The sequence below is a fragment of the Schistocerca cancellata genome, chromosome 10 (assembly GCF_023864275.1).
Source record: "Schistocerca cancellata isolate TAMUIC-IGC-003103 chromosome 10, iqSchCanc2.1, whole genome shotgun sequence".
Taxonomy (NCBI): Eukaryota; Metazoa; Arthropoda; class Insecta; order Orthoptera; family Acrididae; genus Schistocerca; species Schistocerca cancellata.
In genome coordinates, this window is record NC_064635.1 from 28,035,275 (window position 1) to 28,055,954 (window position 20,680).

General features: G+C 42.1%; 1 protein-coding gene across 3 annotated transcripts in view; it reads left to right on the top strand.

The window, feature by feature from the left end:
• Nucleotides 1-20,680, top strand: part of LOC126106767 (uncharacterized) — an 88,828-nt gene that overhangs the window by 61,390 nt on the left and 6,758 nt on the right. For all 3 annotated transcript variants that reach the window (XM_049913145.1, XM_049913147.1, XM_049913146.1), the window contains one exon: nt 12,280-12,434. In XM_049913145.1, coding sequence (XP_049769102.1) covers nt 12,280-12,434 — 155 coding nt within the window. The remainder of the gene's footprint in view (nt 1-12,279; nt 12,435-20,680) is intronic.

Consider the following 20,680-nt stretch of genomic DNA (forward strand, 5'->3'; position numbering starts at 1 on the left):
ATGTGCAGATGGATATGTGTGTGAGTGTATACCTAAGGTAAGTATACCTAAGGTAAGTCTTTCCGGTCCCGGGATTGGAATGACTCCTTACCCTCTCCCTTAAAACCCACATCCTTCTGTCTTTACCTCTTCTTCCCTCTTTCCTGATGAAGCAACCTTGGGTTGCGAAAGCTTGAAATTTGTGTGTGTGTGTGTGTGTGTGTGTGTGTGTGTGTGTGTGTGTGTGTGTGTGTTTGTGTGTTTTTTACTGTAACAAGTTTTTTGAACTCATCGTTATTGAAATTTTTGACCACCAAGAAACTTCTTCATGTGCAGAAAGAGAAGGAAGTTGCTAGGGGTAAGATCAGAGCTGTATGGGAGGGGGAGTCAAACTGGTTCCAGCCAAAGTTCTGCAAGAGGTGATGTCTTGTCAGCAGTGAGAGTTCCAGCCACTCGTGCTGGCGAAACGTCAGAAAAATCATTAGATGAACGTCGGCTGAAGAACCCGAGACAGAAGCCAATAGGCAGTTTGTCAACAAGTGGCCACGAAAGCCTTCCAGAGTGCTGATAGTCATCTGTAGCCAAGCATGTAGCGCTTAACTCCTATGAACAGCATCCCCTTTCTATGTCCGTTGTCTCCTCACCCCCCTCTCTGTCCACCATCTACTATATCCATCTCAACCTTACCCCACCCTCTCACAGGTCGATGTTGATGGGACATTAAACCTTAATCTTCCTTCTTTTTTCTCCCAGCTGTGCCCATGCCCACTTGTAGCCCTTGCAAAACAGGTCAGTAAAACAGGTCAATACTGCTGACACAACACACCTGTTATGCAAGGTAGCATGCACATCAGGTGCTAGTAAACCTTTTCTTGCCCCCCTGATATATAGGCTGCCCTGCAAAGCATGTCAGTAAAGCAAGCTGATACTATTCCCACACAACATGCCTGTCATACAGGGCAGTCTATTTTTATTTATTTATTTATTTATTTATTTTTTTTTTTTTTTTGCCCACATCTCTGCTTCTGTCAGAGCTAAGAGGTTATAAACCCCACATTGCTGATACTTACGAAGTTTTCTGTTTGTGTGCCAAATTTGGTTGAAACCGATCCAGGGGCTTATGAGGAGACCCGAAACACATTTACCAGAATAAAAATGTTGTTTATTATCAATTAATATCTGATACGTAAATGTGAAATGTCTTATTTTTAAATGAAGAAAATATATACACAGCCTGACAAAGTGAAGCACCCCAAAGACATTGTCAGATAGTATTGTAACTTTGTACACATACACTCATCATTGGGTATGTAAATCATTAGAGCTGCAATCCCCTGGGACGTGTAGAACAGTCACAATAATGCATTAGTGTTAGTATTGCTAGCCAGGCCTGGTAGGGTATACAGTGATAAGCCAAAACATTATGATCACTGCCCACCGCAACACTTGAATCTGCCTGATGGCATTGCAGGCACGTGACATGGTAACAAAAGTATGTAAAGCGGGCAGGCACAGATGGGATCACTCAAGGGAAGATATGGGCTCCAAATGGGGAAATCCATTGAGATAAGCTATTTTGACAAAGGGCAGATTATTATTACGCAGAGCCTCTGAACGAGTATCTCGAAAATGGTGAATCTGGTCAAATGTTCACATGCTACTATCATAAGCATCTATAGAAAGAGGTAGGAGGACAGTGAAACTACCATTAGGCTCTAAATGGTTGGACGTCCACGACTCTTCACAGAATGTGGAGTTCGGAGGCTTGTCTGCTCTGTTAAGTAGGATAGATGATCTGCGGCATCTCTGCCGAAAGAGCACAATACTGGTGTATGCACAACTGTTTCGCAGAATACTGTTCACCGTCATAGTTGAACACGGGGATCAACAGCGTACCATCCCCTAAGCGTTCACATGTCGACCCAGCGACATTGTCATTTATGATTGCAGTGGGCATGGGACCATCAGGATTTGACCATCAATTGGTGTAAACATGTTGTCTCTTCAAGTGAATCACATTTGTGCTACACTACGTTGATGGTCGTCTCCAAAAACGGCGTCATCGAGGTGAACAGCAGCTCGATATGTGCGGCACACTACACGGACGCAGGCTGCTGGGAGCAGTATTATGCTATGAAACACATTTTTCTGTGCTTGCATGGGACCAGCTGACAGCTGCGAACCACCTGCATCCCTTCATGCTTGATGTCTTTACCGATGTCAATGTCGTCTTTCAGCAGTACAAGTGTGTGTGTCTTATTTCAGCAGTACAAGTGTGTGTGTCTTATAGCCAGAACTGTGCTACAGCAGCTTGAGGAGCATTGTAGTGAACTCACAGTGATGTCTCAGTGACCAAATTCACCTAAAGTAAATCCTGTGGAACCCAGCCAGATTGCTGTCAGGTGCCGTCACTGAATACGCAAATCAGTGGACCATTATTTACACGAATTACACTACCTGTGCATAGGCATATAATGCAAAATACCTGCAGGAACCTACCAACAAACTGCCGGATTCCTGATATGCAGAGTCAGTTATATATTTCATTCCAGAGATGGACAAACACGCTATTAAGTAGGTGGTCAAAATGTTTTGCCTCGTCAGTGTATAAGTTGTAGTATAAGTTGTATGGAATGCATCAGATGTTGAATGGTCACTGTCAAGGACACATGTGTGCCACATACTCGTGTGAGACAATGTTATTGACACATGAGAGTTTGAAAGGACCTTAAGCACTTTGTGACACTTTCGCGTCTGCCTGACATCCGAAAACAAGTAATGGACTCCTCAAAACATTCTACATCGTCCCACACCACTGGTTGGAGATAAGCAGCTGCGGGACAAGGGCAGTGTTCTTCCTTACTTTGGCTGGCATTAAGATCGCGACACAAAGGGCACCGTTTGGAATAGTGGCATGAGTGGGAAGAATGGACTGCTGATGAATGGCATTGCATTGTGCTCAATGATGTGTCGCAGTTCTGCACTGCACTGGATTACCAGTCAGCATAGCAGCGACATTGACAGGTCTCATTCTTCCAGTGTTTTGAAGAGGACCAGCATTGTTAGTCTTTGACACCACAATTGTTAGTCGTGGGCATCCTGTGTCCTGATGTTGGCTCTGCCATTTTTCAACAGGACAATGATAGTCCATATGTGGCATATATATGTATGAACTGTCTATATAATATTGAGGTACTCCCTTAGCCAGCAAGATCTCCTTATTTGTCCCCTAATAGAACGTGCGAGACCAGCTCAGAGGTAAACTCCATCTTCATTCCTGTATGTCATGACAATTTATAACAGCTGTGAGTCCAATTACTTCATGACACTCCCCCTAACTGAATCTTAACATGCATCCAGGTGAGAGGGGGTGCTACATCGTACTGAGAAGTGGGCTCATACTGCAAGTTCTTTGTAAATTTGACTAAGTTTTGTAACCACTAAAGTAGTGTCATATATCCTCTACACTCATGTTTCTTGATTCCGTTTCCTCCTAACCTTTTTGGGTGCTTACTCGTTTTGGTTGTCAATTAATGTCAGTAGTACTGCTCAATCACGAGCATTAAAGTATTTCATTTTCTTTTTGATGATCTGCATTTTTATTCCAGATTTAAATTTATTGCTAATACTTGCATTTTCATGTGATTGGTAATTATAAATGAAAAGCATTTTTCTTGTAAAACATACTTTTCAAATTTGTCATTTATTGTTTCCATTTGATAATAAATGTAGAATTCAAATAAAAGATTAAAAATCAGTAAGAATCAGACAGGCAACTGATTACAAGATTTGTCTACAGCTGTATTCCACAATCGACATTATGATGTGTTTCAGGGGTATTTCTTTTACCAGTGTCTGTTCTCTCTTTTCTTTTTCTATTCACAAATAGAGCATGGGAAAAATGATTGTTAGTAAAGCTTGTAGAGCTCAGACTTTTCATGGTGGTCATTTCACGATTTGTAGGTGGGAGGAAAAACATTAATGTTCTTTTAAAATACAAACAGTAAACCTCTCCGAAATGGACAATGCTTCTTTTTTAGTGTCTGCTGCTGGAGTATGTTGAGTAATGCACTCATGCAGAGTAAACAGTCCCATGATGAATGGCACCACATTTTTGTGGTGGTGTCCACAGACTGAGATTTTGTGTAAAAATTGGTACCTCACGATGGCACCACAAGTAAAGACAGCTGGTGACAGACGCGTCAGTGAATCGGAGGCATCAGTGTAGACATTCCTCCATTTATTTTCTTGCACTGCCACAGCCGGAGAGTTATTCATGTCGCAGCACTGTGCCGCTCATCCAGTCTCTATGTAATCAGTGACTGCTTGTAATCATTGCTTACAACAACAGCGATCTGGCTGTGTGCTAATAGAGCAGTTACTCAGAACTTTATATCAAGTTATAGACAATTGTACTATGGTGTGAACTAACATTCTGCTTTGAACAAAGTACTAAATGTTGTCTGTGAGAACAATAATGGTTTCCAAAAAGTATTTGCAATGCTAAATATTTTTGATAAATGACTAATGATGTGTGTGTGTGTGTGTGTGTGTGTGTGTGTGTGTGTGTGTGAGAGAGAGAGAGAGAGAGAGAGAGAGAGAGAGAGAGAGAGAGGTTGCACGGACCTGCGATGGTTCTTGTGTCTGCTAGACGTCCTCTTCTGTTAATCCACCTGGTAAGGGTACAGAGTCAGTCAAATAAATGTTTGGAAAGACATTCTTTCGTGGATGAGTCAAATTTCCGTAAGATTCCTTTAATGAATCTCAGCCTGGCATCTGCTTTTCCTAAAATTCCTTTTATGTGGTCATTCCTGTTGAGGTCGCCTCAGATGGTAACTCCTAGGTATTTTATAGTAATTACTGTTCCAGCAATTTGTCACAAATAGTGTACTAAACATTTCTGGAATGGAACTCCAAGTTTAAAGAGCACCAGCTGACAGTAAGCAGGAGCAAAACTGTAGAAATGGTTATGAGCAGGGTATCTGCCCAAGGCAACATGATTAGAGTTGGAGAGAAAATTGAATGTGTGGACACTTTCAGTTATCTAGGAAGTAGAATAACAAGAAATGGAACTGCCAGACAAGAAGTAGAAAACATTTTAAGAAAGGGCTCTAATTTTTTTCAGCAAGTGCAGAACCTTGTATGGGACAAGGAGTTCCTATGAGAACCAAATGTATCATTTTTAAAACATTATCTCCAACCGTTTGTGCCATACAGCTTGGAGTTCTATGTAAATAATTAACAAGGCAGGTTTGAGCAAGTCATAGCCACATGAAATGAAGTTTCTGTGATCAACCTTACAAAAGTATAAATAAAATAACATTAGGAATAAAAGCATTAGAGGATCTATCAGTGACTGAGAAACAGAGTGCTGCAACCCTCCCCCCCCCCCCCCCCCAATCCCACCACCACCACCACCACCACCACCACCACCACCACCACCTGTCTGGGGCTTAAGGATCTTTCATGGTCCAACCCCTCTTTCCCCCCCTTTTCTACATCTACATGATTACTCTGCAATTCACATTTAAGTGCTTGGCAGAGGGTTCATCGAACCACAATCATACTATCTCCATACCATTCCACTCCCGAACAGCGCATGGGAAAAACGAACACCTAAACCTTTCTGTTTGAGCTCTGATTTCTCTTATTTTATTTTGATGATCAACCCTACCTATGTAGGTTGGGCTCAACAAAATATTTTCGCATTCAGAAGAGAAAGTTGGTGACTGAAATTTCGCAACAAGACAAAAAAGTCTTCCATCCCAACTCACGTATCATATCTGCCACACACTCTCCCCTATTACGTGATAATACAAAACGAGCTGCCCTTTTTTGCACCCTTTCGATGTCCTCCGTCAGTCCCACCTGGTAAGGATCCCACACCGCACAGCAATATTCTAACAGAGGACCAACGAGTGTAGTGTAAGCTGTCTCATTAGTGGACTTGTTGCATATTCTAAGTGTCCTGCCAATGAAACGCAACCTTTGGCTCGCCTTCCCCACAATATTATCTATGTGGTCTTTCCAGCTGAAGTTGTTCGTAATTTTTACACCCAAGTACTTAGTTGAATTGACAGCCTTGAGAATTGTACTATTTATCGAGTAATCGAATTCCAACGGATTTCTTTTGGATCTCATGTGGATCACCTCACACTTTTCGTTATTTAGCGTCAACTGCCACCTGCCACACCATACAGCAATCTTTTCTAAATCGCTTTGCAACTGATACTGGTCTTCGGATGACCTTACTAGACGGTAAATTACAGCATCATCTGCAAACAACCTAAGAGAACTGCTCAGATTGACACCCAGGTCATTTATATAGATCAGGAACAGCAGAGGTCCCAGGACGCTTCCCTGGGGAACACCTGATATCACTTCAGTTTTACTCGATGATTTGCCGTCTATTACTACGAACTGTGACCTTCCTGACAGGAAATCACGAATCCAGTCGCACAACTGAGACGATACACCATAGGCCCGCAGCTTGATTAGAAGTCGTTTGTGAGGAACGGTGTCAAAAGCTTTCCGGAAATCTCGAAATACGGTATCAACTTGAGATCCCCTGTTGATAGCGGCCATTACTTCGTGCGTTGCACAAGAACAATGTTTTCTGAAACCATGCTGATTAAGTATCAATAGATCGTTCTCTTCGAGGTGATCCATAATGTTTGAATACAGTATATGCTCCAAAACCCTTACTGCAAACCGACGTCAATGATATAGGTCTGTATTTCGATGGATTACTCCTACTGCCCTTCTTAAACACTGGTGCGACCTGTGCAATTTTCCAATCTGTAGGTACAGATCTATCGGTGAGCAAGCGGTTGTATATGATTGCTAAGTAGGGAGCTATTGTATCAGCGTAATCTGAAAGGAACCTAATTGGTATACAATCTGGACCTGAAGACTTGCCCGTATCAAGCGATTTGAGTTGCTTCGCAACTTCCTTAGATTGGCCTGGCTATCCTCCTGGTTTCTGGTTTTCTTTCCAGTTTTTATTCCTTTTGATATTCTTTTTCACCTTTCCTTTTTGACGGTTTTGGTCCCCCTTTGGGGTTTGACCATCTCTTCTAAATTTTCTCTCTGTAGTGTGGACAAACTGCGGAAGAGCTGCTGCTTCCATCTTTCCCTTGACCCCATTGTCCTTTAATGCTGTATAGCCAGCATGGTAGCCAGACTGTGAGGTGGTGTTCTTATGTACTCTCTTGGTTGAGCACCCGGACAATATAGGGATCAGACTTCTGATATCTCCCCATGTATGCCTGGCAGCGGTTGCTTGTCATTCTGGTGCATCGGAACAACTGGCAATGGCTGCTGTGCCTGGTGGCCCTTGTTGTTTCTGGATGGCACCCATAGGGAGAGCTGCTGATTGGAGTGGATGGTATCAGGGCAGACACATTGCATATGTAACACATTAAGCTTCAAAAAACTGGTTTTGTCTCTACTGCAGTCTGTTTTGTTGGCAGTGGATCTTTCAGTGCTGCGTCTAATACTCTTCCCTTCCCTGGCTATGTCTTGGAAGGAGAGCAGGGCTCACTGGCTTGAAGTGCACCCCCTTTCCCCACGACGTGGTGTGCAGCAGGACTGCCGGGGACACTTTCACTGCCCCGTGATGGAAAACATTCAAGACAAGTTTGGTGAAGTGGACTCTGAGTTAGATACGGTGGAGTTTGGTGTTGATCAAGCCTTTGCTCATCTTGGCGACTGTGATGTAAAATTTACAATCCTCACACCAGTCACAAAGAGTAATCACAAGAAAACGCAAACACAGACTTGTAGTTCACAAAGATTTATTACTCATATCCCCAAAAACAGTTTTAAAAAATCTTTTACAAAACTGGCCTTCCAATAGCCACCAGTAACAAATATAATTAAAAACCTTATTCAGTCTTTACAACAGTATATGGAATGAAAAAAATAAAGATCCTTCCTTTTAACTAAATAACAAATAGCCCCAGATAAATATAGATGACAAGCATAATTGCCCACAAATTTAACAGGAATTTACTGGGACTAAATGCCCATTGGTAAAACAAGCAACACTACAGAATATTAAATAACAAATTTTAAGTAAAAGATCAAATTCCCCAATGGGAACTTTAGTACAATGGAATTCCACCAGTTATATAGTGACTTATTCCACTGAAGTCACTCATGAAATCCCTTTCAAGTTTAACAATATTTAGGCAGAAAAGACAGTTATCTTAATAGTCAGTTTAAGTTCCATGCAACAGCGGGCACAACCCCAGCGGATGACCACCCTAATACAAGAGTGAGCGAACTACCATACTTGGAATGGGACGCATCTTGGCACAGCCCAAACATTTTAACGAGAAGAATCTCCAAATAATTACAAGAGGGAATACTTAACTTCTGTCAACAACTGTGGTGAGCAGCGACTGACAGGATACAGTCCAGTAGCGCCGAGCGTTTCCAAAATGTAGCTGGCCGAGCTAACTGCCGGACTTACGTCAATAAAAGTGCCACCCCTTGTATTAGTCAATCTGGAACTGATTGTGCCTGCTGCTCATAGTACACTTTAACATATGCCAACCCCTTTAAATTTAATACCCTTAACACATGCAAGACCTCAAACAAATAGCATGGAAACTTATTCACTTCTTACAGCTCGTAATTCTTTACTTTTACAGGCAGGCGTCAATAAAAGGCATCAAGTCTGCCTAACCAAGATCATAAAAACCCATAATACAAGACACCTAAGTCACAGCCCCTTCAAATGGACACCACAGAATAAATCATAAGTTACTCAAGTAAAATTAAAAGCACACTGTCTTTAACACTAAACATGGCCTGTGCACTATCCTAGAATGACTCATGCAGCCTTAGCACTACTCACGCTTAGTGCTCTCGTCACAATGAAATGGTACTTACTTCCTGGACATGCATCATACAACGGACAGACGTCTGCGATGTAGATGAGCAATTATGCACGTCTACCTGATGATTGTTCTTGATCAAGGGAATGACCTGCACATTTTTCCAATTGCTAGCTACCTTCCATTGCTCCAGCAACCATGTTAAATTACTGGCAGAAGGGGACTGAAGTCTATCTCATAATCTCTGTATAACCCCACATGTGTCTCATCCGATCCAGTTGTCTTTCCTCTGCTGGACAGTTTTAGCTGATTTCCTATTCTGCAATTACTTACCTCAATATCTGACTGATTTCATATGGTACTCCATCTGATAGCAGTCCTGTTAATAAGTGTTGATCTGGTACTGACTAATATACTTCCAAGAAGTCCAAAAATAATTAATGCACTTTATAACCTTCAACCACGGCTTCATGATATTGTGTGAGAAAAGAGCGAGTTGGGTTTTGCATGACAGATGTTGGCAGAATCCAGTTGAATGCAATGAACAACAGAAACAATTTCAGTTGAAATCAGCTTCTCAAGTACACCATAACCTATTGTATTACAAACATACCAGAAACATGAATTGTACATTAAGAAGGTAAATTTTATGTTACTTAATTTGTAATTTGGAAGTCTGTATTGTGCTAATAAAAGAAAATTATTTTTGCTCACTTCTGTTTACTAAAATTTCTATCTTCACTGAAATTGCTTGCATACAGTGCATTATCTCTTGTTGGAAGGGCAATAAACGAGGTACTTCTCCAGATTTTTCTTCGGTTGTTGAATGTCACCAATCAAAAGAATTAATTTGTAGGAGTAAAACTGTCTTTCCACATCAGAGGATGTTGATGGTGAAAATTTTAGGAGATGAAATGTTGTCCAGTGGACTGTCTTCTTCTCCTCCACTGATAATACAGCAAATAGTAGCAAAAGTTGACTTGTCTGGATTTCTAACTAAAACAGTGTCAGACTCATTCACTACCTTGTGGTCAAATCACCTCTAATGTCTGTCACTTTGCATTTGAAATTTCAACAATTTCTAATGATTTCTGCAAAGGTAACAAGATAGACTCTAATTCTTTAAAGTTGTTAGCAAGGAAGCTGAAAATGCTATTGTTGTATACCAGAGCATTATTGTTTTAAGTTCAGTGAAAGCATTTTTTGCCTTTTGTACTGGAACTGAAGATCCTTTTGAAAGTAATCATCAAGCATTGATTACATGGCGTGCAAAAGTTCATTATAAAAACCAACAGCTTTGATCCACATATCCCATTTCATTTGGACAGTCATTTGGGACAACACTAAATTTAGCGCTAGTGAAACATGATGGGGGGGCTTTGAGATACATTCATACTGTATGAAAGTACTTTATTTACTTCTGTGGTAAGTCAGATGTGGATATTTTTCCAAGGGACTGGCCTCTTGAGAGACTCTGGGGAAATATGAACAAGGGTAAAAAACCAATAATATATAATTTCATGCAGTATATGTAAAACATGTAATCGTACAGAAATATAAAAAATATGTAACATTACAATGAAATATTTCAGTGCTAGCAACATAATACGTAAACATTTACATTTTTCATATATGCAGGAACGAAGGAAAAGAACGTGTAATTACATAAAAATCTGGGCTTTACTAATGACCTTGTCACAGAAGTTAAACCCTAATCTTTTTCTTTTTATTTTAGGAAGAGTACTGATCCCTCTGTACTAGTGATCTCACTTTAAGCTCCTGTAAATTCTCTCTAATTAATTTTGGGCTTCTTCATTCAACTGTGCAATAGCTGATTTCTTACCCTGCCAGAGTGAGTACAGTGTTTCAAAAGTACTGAGACTTCGTTGGAACTAAAACCCTCTGCTACCTTGCATATACCTCTTAAGACAATAAAGAAACGCACCAAGAATGAATTATCTGAATGGTTCAAAAAATTGGTAGATCTGATATACAAGTACAACCAAACAAACGATTACAATGACAGAAAAATTTGATGGCGTATTCAAGGGAGAGAGTTTCACAAATTGAGGAAGTCAGTAACTCATTGGTCCACCTATGGTCCTCACACAAGCAGTTATCTGGTTTGGCATTGATTGGTAAAGTTGTTGGAAGTATTCGTGAGGGATATTGTGCCAAATTCTGTCCAGTTTGGTGTGTTAGATCATCAAATTTCTGAGCTGGTTGGATGGCCCTGCCCATAATGCCCTGAAAGTTCTCAGTTTGGAAGAGATCCGGCAACCCCACGGTAGGGATTCACAAGCACAAAGACAAGCAGTAGAAACTCTTGCTTTGTGCATGCAAGTAGGCATTATCTTGCTGAACTGTAAATCCAGATTGGCTTGCCGTGAAGGGCAACAAAAGAGTTAGTAGCATATTGTCAGTGTATTGCTGTGCTGTAAAGATGCTGCTGATAACAGAGGGATCCTGCTGTGAAATGAAATGGCTCCCCAGACCATCTCTCGTGATTGTTGGGCTGTATGACAGGTGAGTCAGGTTGGTATCCCACTGCTGTCTGGCATGTCTCCAGACACGTCTTTGGCCTGGAATCTTATTGACTGCAGTAGGATTGTCTTCAGTGATGAGTCTTGCATCAAATTGATCCCCAGTGATCAGCAAAGACTTCTCTGAAGATGCCCTGGACAGCTGTGGGGTAACAAACAGGCTGTCACCTACCGTACGGACCAACAACCAGGAATGGTGATCTTGGATGCTATTTCTTTTCGTAGCAGGACCCCTTTGGATGTCATCCGTGGCACTGCTACAACACAGCAGTATGTCGATGATATTCTGTGCCCCGCTTCGTTACCCTTCCCATCCTGGGCTTACATTTCGGTAAGGTAATGCCCTCCCCCACATAGCAAGACCTTCTACTGCTTGTCTTCATGCATGCCAATTAGCAGTTAAGAACTTCAGGGGCGTTATGGACATTGTTGTCCAACTAGCTTGGGATTTTGATGATCTAATGCACCAATTGGACAGAATTTGGCATGATAACCAACAGGAGAACACCAAACTACTGTATCAATGGCAAGCCAAATACTTGTATGCATAAGGGCCAGAGGTGGACCAATGCCTTACTGATTTGTTCGATTTGTGAAGCTCTTTCTCCTGAATAAATTGTCAATTTTTTCTAAAACCAATAATTTGTTTGTCTGTACATGTACATCAGATCTGCAGATTTCTGTCCTATATGGATAATTCCTTCATGGTCTCATTTTTTCTCGGTGTATTTGCTGGGAGGTTAGTTCACCATCATTTGGTATTCTCGAACTGAGATTGTATTGGGAGGGATTAGTTTCTTAATGTTGAGTGATTTTGTACATGCAGTGTAAAGTGAATTTTTAAAGTTATATTAAAATGTAACCTGTTTTACATGATAAGCTTTTGGTACTCTTAACATACAACTGCTTTCCAGGTTAAGGAAAGCCAAGATAAAGTACTGGCAGAACATAAGGTGGAAAGAAATTGGAAAGGCATACGATGAAGGTGTCACAGGAGAGTTCCTTGCAGTGATTTTCTACTCTCTAGTGCAACGTAGGGTGCCAAAGCAATATTGGCACAAAGTTAAAGGTATTTTACGCTACTTCTAGAACTTTATGCTTAACAGTCTAATACTTAATAGATGTTCATGAAATGTGAATATCTCAACAACTCAGTAGTAAATATATTGTATTTTCATTGCAGTGATTGAATGTACAGGTGGTGTTATTATACATAAGTATGTACCATGAAATGGGTATCCGATTGTTCATTTATTCCACTCACAGTTAAGACATTTCCGATAAGCATAACTCGTACCTTGTAGGAGCCATCTTACCATCCATAAGAATGACAGAAAATGCCAGGGATGGTTCTATTTGACTAAACTGTGCCAACTGTGTCTGTATTACGTTAATTATACCTGCACGGGTTTCTTACAGTGTAACAAGTCATTCATAATATTTGTCACATTATGTGAATGTTTGCTAGATATATAACTGCCAACAGCAGTGAAAGAGAAGAAGGAGAAATCTCAGAAGGCTAGTCCAGTAACCCTGAAGATGCCAGATCTCCCCATTACAGTCAAAGTATTGAAGAGGGGGGGCAGCACTCACTTTTCATTGGAGGACACTCTGTAAAACAGATAATAGGGTGCAGCAGAAAAAAGGGCTAACTACATCTAAAAATTAAAAAAGGATAAAAGGAATTGACAAAGGCAGCTGGCAAAGGAGGTAGGTTTGAGGGTCCTTCAGATCCAGCATGTGGCAGGAGATGTCCCAACTTAACTGCCCTGCCCCAAACCCAAAAGTAGCTTAAAACATTATGTATGAGAATGAAAACCACTTTTCTTGGAAAAAAACTAAGAACCAGTTCAACTATCTGAAGTTTTTGCCAACATGAGAGGTAGAGAATCCAGATAGCCAAGCTTAGTGTGAAGAACCAGGAGGAGGGGGCATTCCACCAAGGAATGAGCTGCTGTCTGCAAGGCTCCATAACCACAAAATGTGGTTGATACATTACATAAGTTAAAACTATGAACTAATCTGATATGATTAATGGAGAACGGTATAGGGCGGTGGATTTCTCCTGAGAGGAATGGAACGCCATGCGGCAGTAATCTCCTTGATAGTGTGTAGTGTATTAGAGCAGACAGTAGCCTAGTAAATGTTGTTCAAGGTCAGAGTGAGAAGAGGTGCTATTTGCACCCACAAATCTGCACTTCAGATTATCAAAGTGAATGTTTGGTAAGTAACTGCTTCTCTAGCCAAACGGTCAGCCAGTGTGCTCTCCAGAATATCCACATGCCTTGCACTCTGAACCAGTGTTAATTGCTGTTGTTCTATCCCCACTGTGACTGACAGTGATAAACAACCAATGGAAAATCCAGGATGGAAAGTAACAGTATTATGAGAAGGAAAGTTGCTACTCACCATATAGCGGATATGCTGAGTCACAGATAGACACAACAAAAAGACTTTCACAAATAAAGCTTTCGGCCATTGGCCTTCATCAACAATACACACACACACACACACACACACACTGCAACCAGTGCATCATGGGAGTGGCGCCATGGTGGGGGTAAGGAGGAGGCTGGGGTGGGAAGGGGAGGGATAGTATGGTGGGGCTTATGGACAGGTTAGACGGAGGGCAGGGGAGAGGAGGGGGGGAGGTAGTGGAAAAGGTGAGAAATAAAGAGACTGTATGTGGTGGTTGAATGACGGCTGTGTATTGCTAGAATGGGAGCAGGGAAGGGGCTGGATGGATGAGGACAGTGACTAACAAAAGTTGAGGCCAGGAGGGTTACGGGAACGTAGGATGTATTAAAGGGAAAGTTCCCACTTGTGCAGTTCAGAAAAAGCTGGTGTTGGTGGGAAGGATCAGTATGGCACAGGCTGTGAAGCAGTCATTGAAATAAGAATATCATGTTTGGCAGCGTGTTCAGCAACAGGGTGGTCCACTTGCTTCTTGGTCACAGTTTGTCAGTGGCCATTCATGTGGACAGACAACTACTTCCTTCCCCCCTTCCCCCCTCCCCACCTCTCCTCTGCCCTCTGTCTAATCTGCAGCACTTCACTGTCCACCACCCCCACCATACTATCCCCCCCCTCCCCACTCCAACCTCCTCCTTACCCCCACCCAGTCGCCACTCCCATGATGCACTGGTGCTGATGGTCGCAGTGTAGTTGCAATTGCCTGAGACAGCAGTCGTGTGTGTGTGTGTGTGTGTGTGTGTGTGTGTGTGTGTGTGTGTGTGTTGTTGACGAAGGCGAATGGTCGAAAGCTGTAATTGTGATAGTCTTTTTGTTGTGCCCATCTGCAACTCTGCATCGCTGCTATGTGGTGAGTAGCAACTGTCCTCCTCATATTATTGAGACGGTGATATACAGTGATCCTGATGCATGACCTGTTCCCCCAGCCCTTTCACACCTAATCAGGGTACGATTAACATGGCAGTAAATGGAGTTGTAGTGGATGTTACTGTCAATTGCTCTGTGATGTATGTCACTCTCCGAGAAATACAATTCAGATTACCATTCCCCCACCGAGATTACCAAATCTACTGGTCCTGAGAGAACATCTCCAGGGGTCTGTGGATTACTTCGCACAGATGTCGGCGAGTTTATTCCCCTCTGTACTGTTTTGGAAGCAAAAGCAATTCAAGTGCAGATGAACCCAGTGGTCACCATATGTATGTTTGTTTATCTCCAGGTCAGGAACTTACTTTGAGAAGATTACCTCAGTCCAACTCCCTTGCCTGCCTGCCTCTCCCTGTTTCCCTTACTTGGGGACTTCAGTGTGCACCATTGCCTGTGGCGATGTACAACATTGTCTGATAGGAGCTTCCTGAATGACCAGCTTCTTACTGACCGTGATAAATTATTGGGAGGAAAAAAAGTATGCCACACCATTTTATTGACAAGTGATGACAGATAGGTCATCATTATAGGACTATATAACAACAAATTCAGACTTGCTTCTCAATAAAGGGTTTACAGTCACATTAGTACACAGTTTACACCCCTCTGGTAGCAACCAGGCATGTATTCTCACATGCAAATGATAAGAAAGGTTGTTCCAAGAATCTCGTGCCTTTTTTTGCTGTTCAGATGTGGAGAATGTGTAAGTTACTTGTTCACAGTGTACCACATGTGTTCAATTGGTTAGAGAGCTGTTGATCTTGCTGGCTAGGGTAATTGTTTTACACCACAAAGAGCACTTTGCATCACAGCAACTATGATGAACATTTGTTGCACTTCTGGAAATGCACATTACCTTCTTGCTAAAGAAATGACAGTAGCACCAAACAGCCTGTGCAATTTAGTGGACACTTATTGCTTTACCCTGCAGAAACACCAGAAGTGGCTGCAAGCTGCAACTTGTGTCCCCACCACGTCAATCCTGGGGTGGAACCTGTGTGTCTCGAATAAGCATCGCACCAGGTGTGTGCCATAAACATGTGCATCCATCACTCACGTACAGGCAGAGCCTACTCTCATCACTGATGAAAACAGAATGCCATTCCACTATCCAGTCAACTCTTTCATGACATCATTATAACCACACTTGGTAGTGTGGTGATGTAAGTGCTACCCTGGCCAGAGGCACACATGATGTTAGTGCTGCAGCAAGCATATGGTTCCCAATGTTCCCCCGTGACACAACAGATGCCACATGTGGCTGGATTTTGGCCCTGAGTGTTCAGTCGGCCACTGCTGCTCACGTAATACAGTGGTCTTGATGTGTGCATATACTATGCAGGCACCCAGTGTGTAGTATGTGGTTGTGGAAATGTTGGGAAGACCACTGCTAAAAACAATGAAGTACCACTGATACATTTTGCCCAATATGTACAGCATTCTGTCAGTACGTCTGTCAAGCTTCCCACAGGCCCACAGTGCGACCGCATTCAAATGACAGAAGTCATTCAACAGAAGTATGTACATGTTGGTCGGAAATGGTTGTAGGTTTTCAGCAATTTCTGTAAATCACTTCAGGTAACTGCCAGGATGGTTCCTTTGGAAGGGCACAGCCACTTTCCTTCTCCATCCTTCCCTAATTGGAGTCGCTTGTGCTCCATCTGTAATTTCCTTATTGTCGACAGGACATTAAACACTAATCTCCTCCTCCTCAGTGACAGTACTCCTACCCTCTTCAGTGGAGCCCGTGGCCTCTGACATTTTTGTGCCAGTCATCATTTTCTGGTGATACTGTTACTTCCTTGTCACTGCTTGATGGATCAGTTACCACATTGGGGTCTTTGAAGAGCCATGTGGCAGTTGTATTGCATTGCTGTCACCTTTATCCCCTCTCTCCGATTGCACTGACAGGGTTGTGGGAGAAATTTCTGACTCGATCACTGTCTTCATTGGATCTGCTATTCCCCTTTCGACAGGCTCCTCTCCACTGCCAGTCAGTTGGAGCCGTGGTAGACCAGAAGACATTGCAACAACTATACTTGTTTGTTGAATGGTCGTGCGACATTTCGAGTGATACTCTTCACAGACCATCCTCACCACTTATCAGCAGTTCTCCACTAAGGCTTGCTATCTAACTAAATGCAGTAACAAGGCATGCTGGGAGCACTACATCTCTTCCTTGGAATGTGCGCCTCTTCATCCCAAAGTTCCATAGCCTGTAGAGCTGCTTTTCTGGGTCTCCTCCTTCAGAGTGGCATTTGTATTGATGCATTGGTTCTTGCTGTACAGCTTTCGACCCTCTTGGCCACATCGTCAATGTCCACTTCTAACAGGCTATCTTTCAAATGCGTAGAAGACAAGTTGAAGACATCTCCCTATCCTTAACACCACCCCTCCCCTCTCCTCTGTCATGTCGACTTATATAATGAACCTATTACTGACTGGGAACTGCTTCAGGCTGTTGACTCATCACACACAGTATGGCCCAAGACCTTGATTAAATTCATAATCAGATGATCCAATGCATGAACGGTACTCAGGGTCTTCAACCATATTTGGATAGAGGGTGTTTTGCCTTCACAGTGACGAGATAGTGTCTTCATCTCTGTTCTTAAACAGCAGAAACCCTCATGTCCGTTGACAGATAGCAACTGATGAGCCTCACTGTGTTGTGCCAGCTTTGTGAAAGGATGGTAGCCCAATGAATATGCTGGGTTCTCGAATTGAGACCTTTTCCAATTATCTCCCACGAAAATGCAAGTCTATCACTCTCTCATATAATACACTTGTCAACTTGGAAGAACTTCTGGAACTCACTTTTCATTATGGGATTCAGCTCCTTCAGTGATTCTTTTTGTCTCATCAGTGATGGCAAAACTATGTCCTTCCGTGGTTCTCTTTAGCAATGTCCAGCAAATACAGTGGCTGAGGCAGTGTAATGGTTTCCTTTTTTGCCAGAAAAAGATTATGAACAACTGTTGATGTGTAAGCGGGAGCATTATCGTGATGTAATTTTCACGAGTGGTTTTACCACAAGTCTGGTCATTTTTGTCAGATTGCCTCGTGCAGATGGCACATAATCTCCAGATAATATTCCTTACTGACTGTTCAGCCATAAGACAGGGGCTTGTGATGCACTATCCCATTGTAATTGAAGTAAACGGTGAAAAGAACCTTCACATGTGATCGTACTTGTCGAACTTTTTTGGTCTTGACACTTCAGGCAGTTACCACTTGTAAACTCTTGTCATCCTCATAGTAGATTCGCCGAAAGCCACAGCCAACATTTTGAATGTGGTGCTGCGCTTTATTCCATTTTTCAAGCAAAATTTAATGCAAATTCTTTCAGCCATCTTCTTCAAAAGTAAAAATTCTATGAGCACTCAAAAACACACACAACCTTTGTGGCTGTCATCACATTGAAAATTGAGTATTTAAAGCCCATTAAACTAAAAAATTCCCATTATTTTTTGATGATACCTATATTCTGAGCCAGAACTCTGCTTACTGTTTCCGAGTTTTGTCATGATATGACAATGTTTGTGAGGCTTGTGGCACAGTGGCTATGAAATTATTGGGTCCAGCCTATTATTGTGGAGTAAGAATGGCCACTGGCACCTCCCAGACTAGTCCTGTAAACAGTCTCCTGAAATGGAGATCGTACTTCTTCAATTCCACCGGTAACAATTTCCGCTCACTTACAGAATTAAGACCAATCTGTTTTTGATGACCTGAAGTTTGTCGCCCCCATGCCCTTTCGACGTCAATTCTTCAGGAATAGCAGGATGCTATTGTCATTTCAATGCTCATAAAGCATGGATAGAATGGAATATGCTTTCACATCTCCTGCTGATCAAGAACAACATTTGTTGCCGCGAGCGTGTAGCATTTTTTATTGTGGATGTGATAACCATTAACAGAGCCCTACATTTTATTAACTAGGCCTCCCTAGACTGTGTTTTAATATGTAGTTCCTCAATGAGTAGCCTCCAGGCTATGAATAGATAGTACTCTTGTAATCATGTGTTATCTGCTATTAATGATTTTCTCTAAATCCGTAGTTGGTACAACCTCTTCAGTTGCCTTATTCTGGTTCCCAAGTGGTGTGGATGTCCTGGAGGATTTACCTAGAGAAGCAATCACTTGCCCCAACATCCACTGACAGATTTGTGGGTGCAAACAGCAGCTCTCCTCAGCCAGTGATGGAACAATGTCTAGTGGGCTACTCCCTGCTTTAATAAACTCAGCACTATCAGGCGACCACAGCCTCACGGTGCTCCTTCCATTCCTCCCAGGAGGAATCCACTATTATATGCCACTTCTGCATTGGTCATACAAGATTAACTCATAGTTTTATCTTACGTAATGAATAACCCCCGTTTTGTGGTTATGGAGCCTTGGCGAGAGTAACTCACATAGTAGTGGAATGCCCGCTCCATCTGGCTCTCAACACGAGTTGTGAGCATCTGGGTTCTCTACCTTTAGGCAGACAACTCAGACAGTTGGTCTGAATCTTTGTTTTCTCCAAGAAGAGATTTTCAGTATCAGATATAACGTTTTAAACCACTTTCAAGGTGGGGCTGAGTGGTTAAGATTGGGTTGTCTCTTGCCACATGCTGGGTCTGAATGACCCTCAATGCTACCTCCTCACTCAGCTGCCTTTGTCATACCTGTTTTACACTCTTCTAATTGCTTTTAGGTGCAGTCAGCCCCTTTTCCTACTGCAGCCTATTATCTGTTTCAGAGATTGCCCTCTGATGAATAATGGGTGCTGTTCCACCTCTTAAATGCTTTCAGTATAATGGATCAAGTAGCCGTCGTTGCATGAATAATTCCCACAAGCTCCTGGCTTGACCCACCTACTGACGCGGTTATTTCTCTTGCCTTATCTTATTATTGTCCATTATGTTTGTTAGGCTTCTCACTTCTTCTGTTACAAATGTCCTTTCCACATGGCATTCTTTAACCCTTTAACTGCGGTGGACGAGTTAACACATCGTGCTCTGTCACTTCCCAGATGCTAAGGAAGTCTTTAAATGTGGCCCATGGGATATCCGGAAGTGCTACTGATGTGTTTACACATCCCATTTCATTGACTTCTCACTGCTGCAGAGCTGAAGATGAGTTACTTTCCTGTCTCAGTCAATAAATATCACACAACATATGTGCCTCTTTGTGTGCTACCCTTTGCAAGAAACCTCGTTTTAGCTCGTACATTGCAGTAAATGAAACATAAATAAGATATCGAAACTTTAGTTATAATTGCAAGAAGAAGGAAATCTCATTTTGCTCTCAAGTTATAAGGTTTTGTATCATTAGCACAATCACGCACAGTGTGCCCATTCATGTCCATGCATGTCACAAACCACGTGGTTATAACAATTGTCATACTCTGTAAACGATTCAAGATATTGAAACAGGGTTTTCTTGCAAAAGACAGCACACAATGACGCACATATGTTGTGTAATAAATGCTGAAAACCTATTTATTCAACAACATTGGAAGTAAATCTTCTGCAGCAATGAGAGATTAGCGGCTCGGGATGTGTTCAGATGTCCATTGCACTGTAGAGAAATCCAAGCGGCACACATGTACAAATCCACATCATCTGAGGAAAGTCATAGCAGGACATATATACATTCCCACAACAGTGGAAGGTTAACACCACACAGCAAAGGCCTTCATTTTCTTCTTCTCCATTTTTCTCACACTACATACGAGGGCTGTTCAAAAAGTATTGGACCTTATTCTTTATTGTTGAAACCAACAGTGGTATCAGGGTGCACGTGCTTTCTGTTTGCAGACATACTTAGTGTACATTCCTGATTTTTTACAACTGTGGAAACTACCAGTTGCTGGCTAGCTATTGACTAATGAGCGTGTGTAAGTGGTAGTCCTCGGATATATGTTGTGGA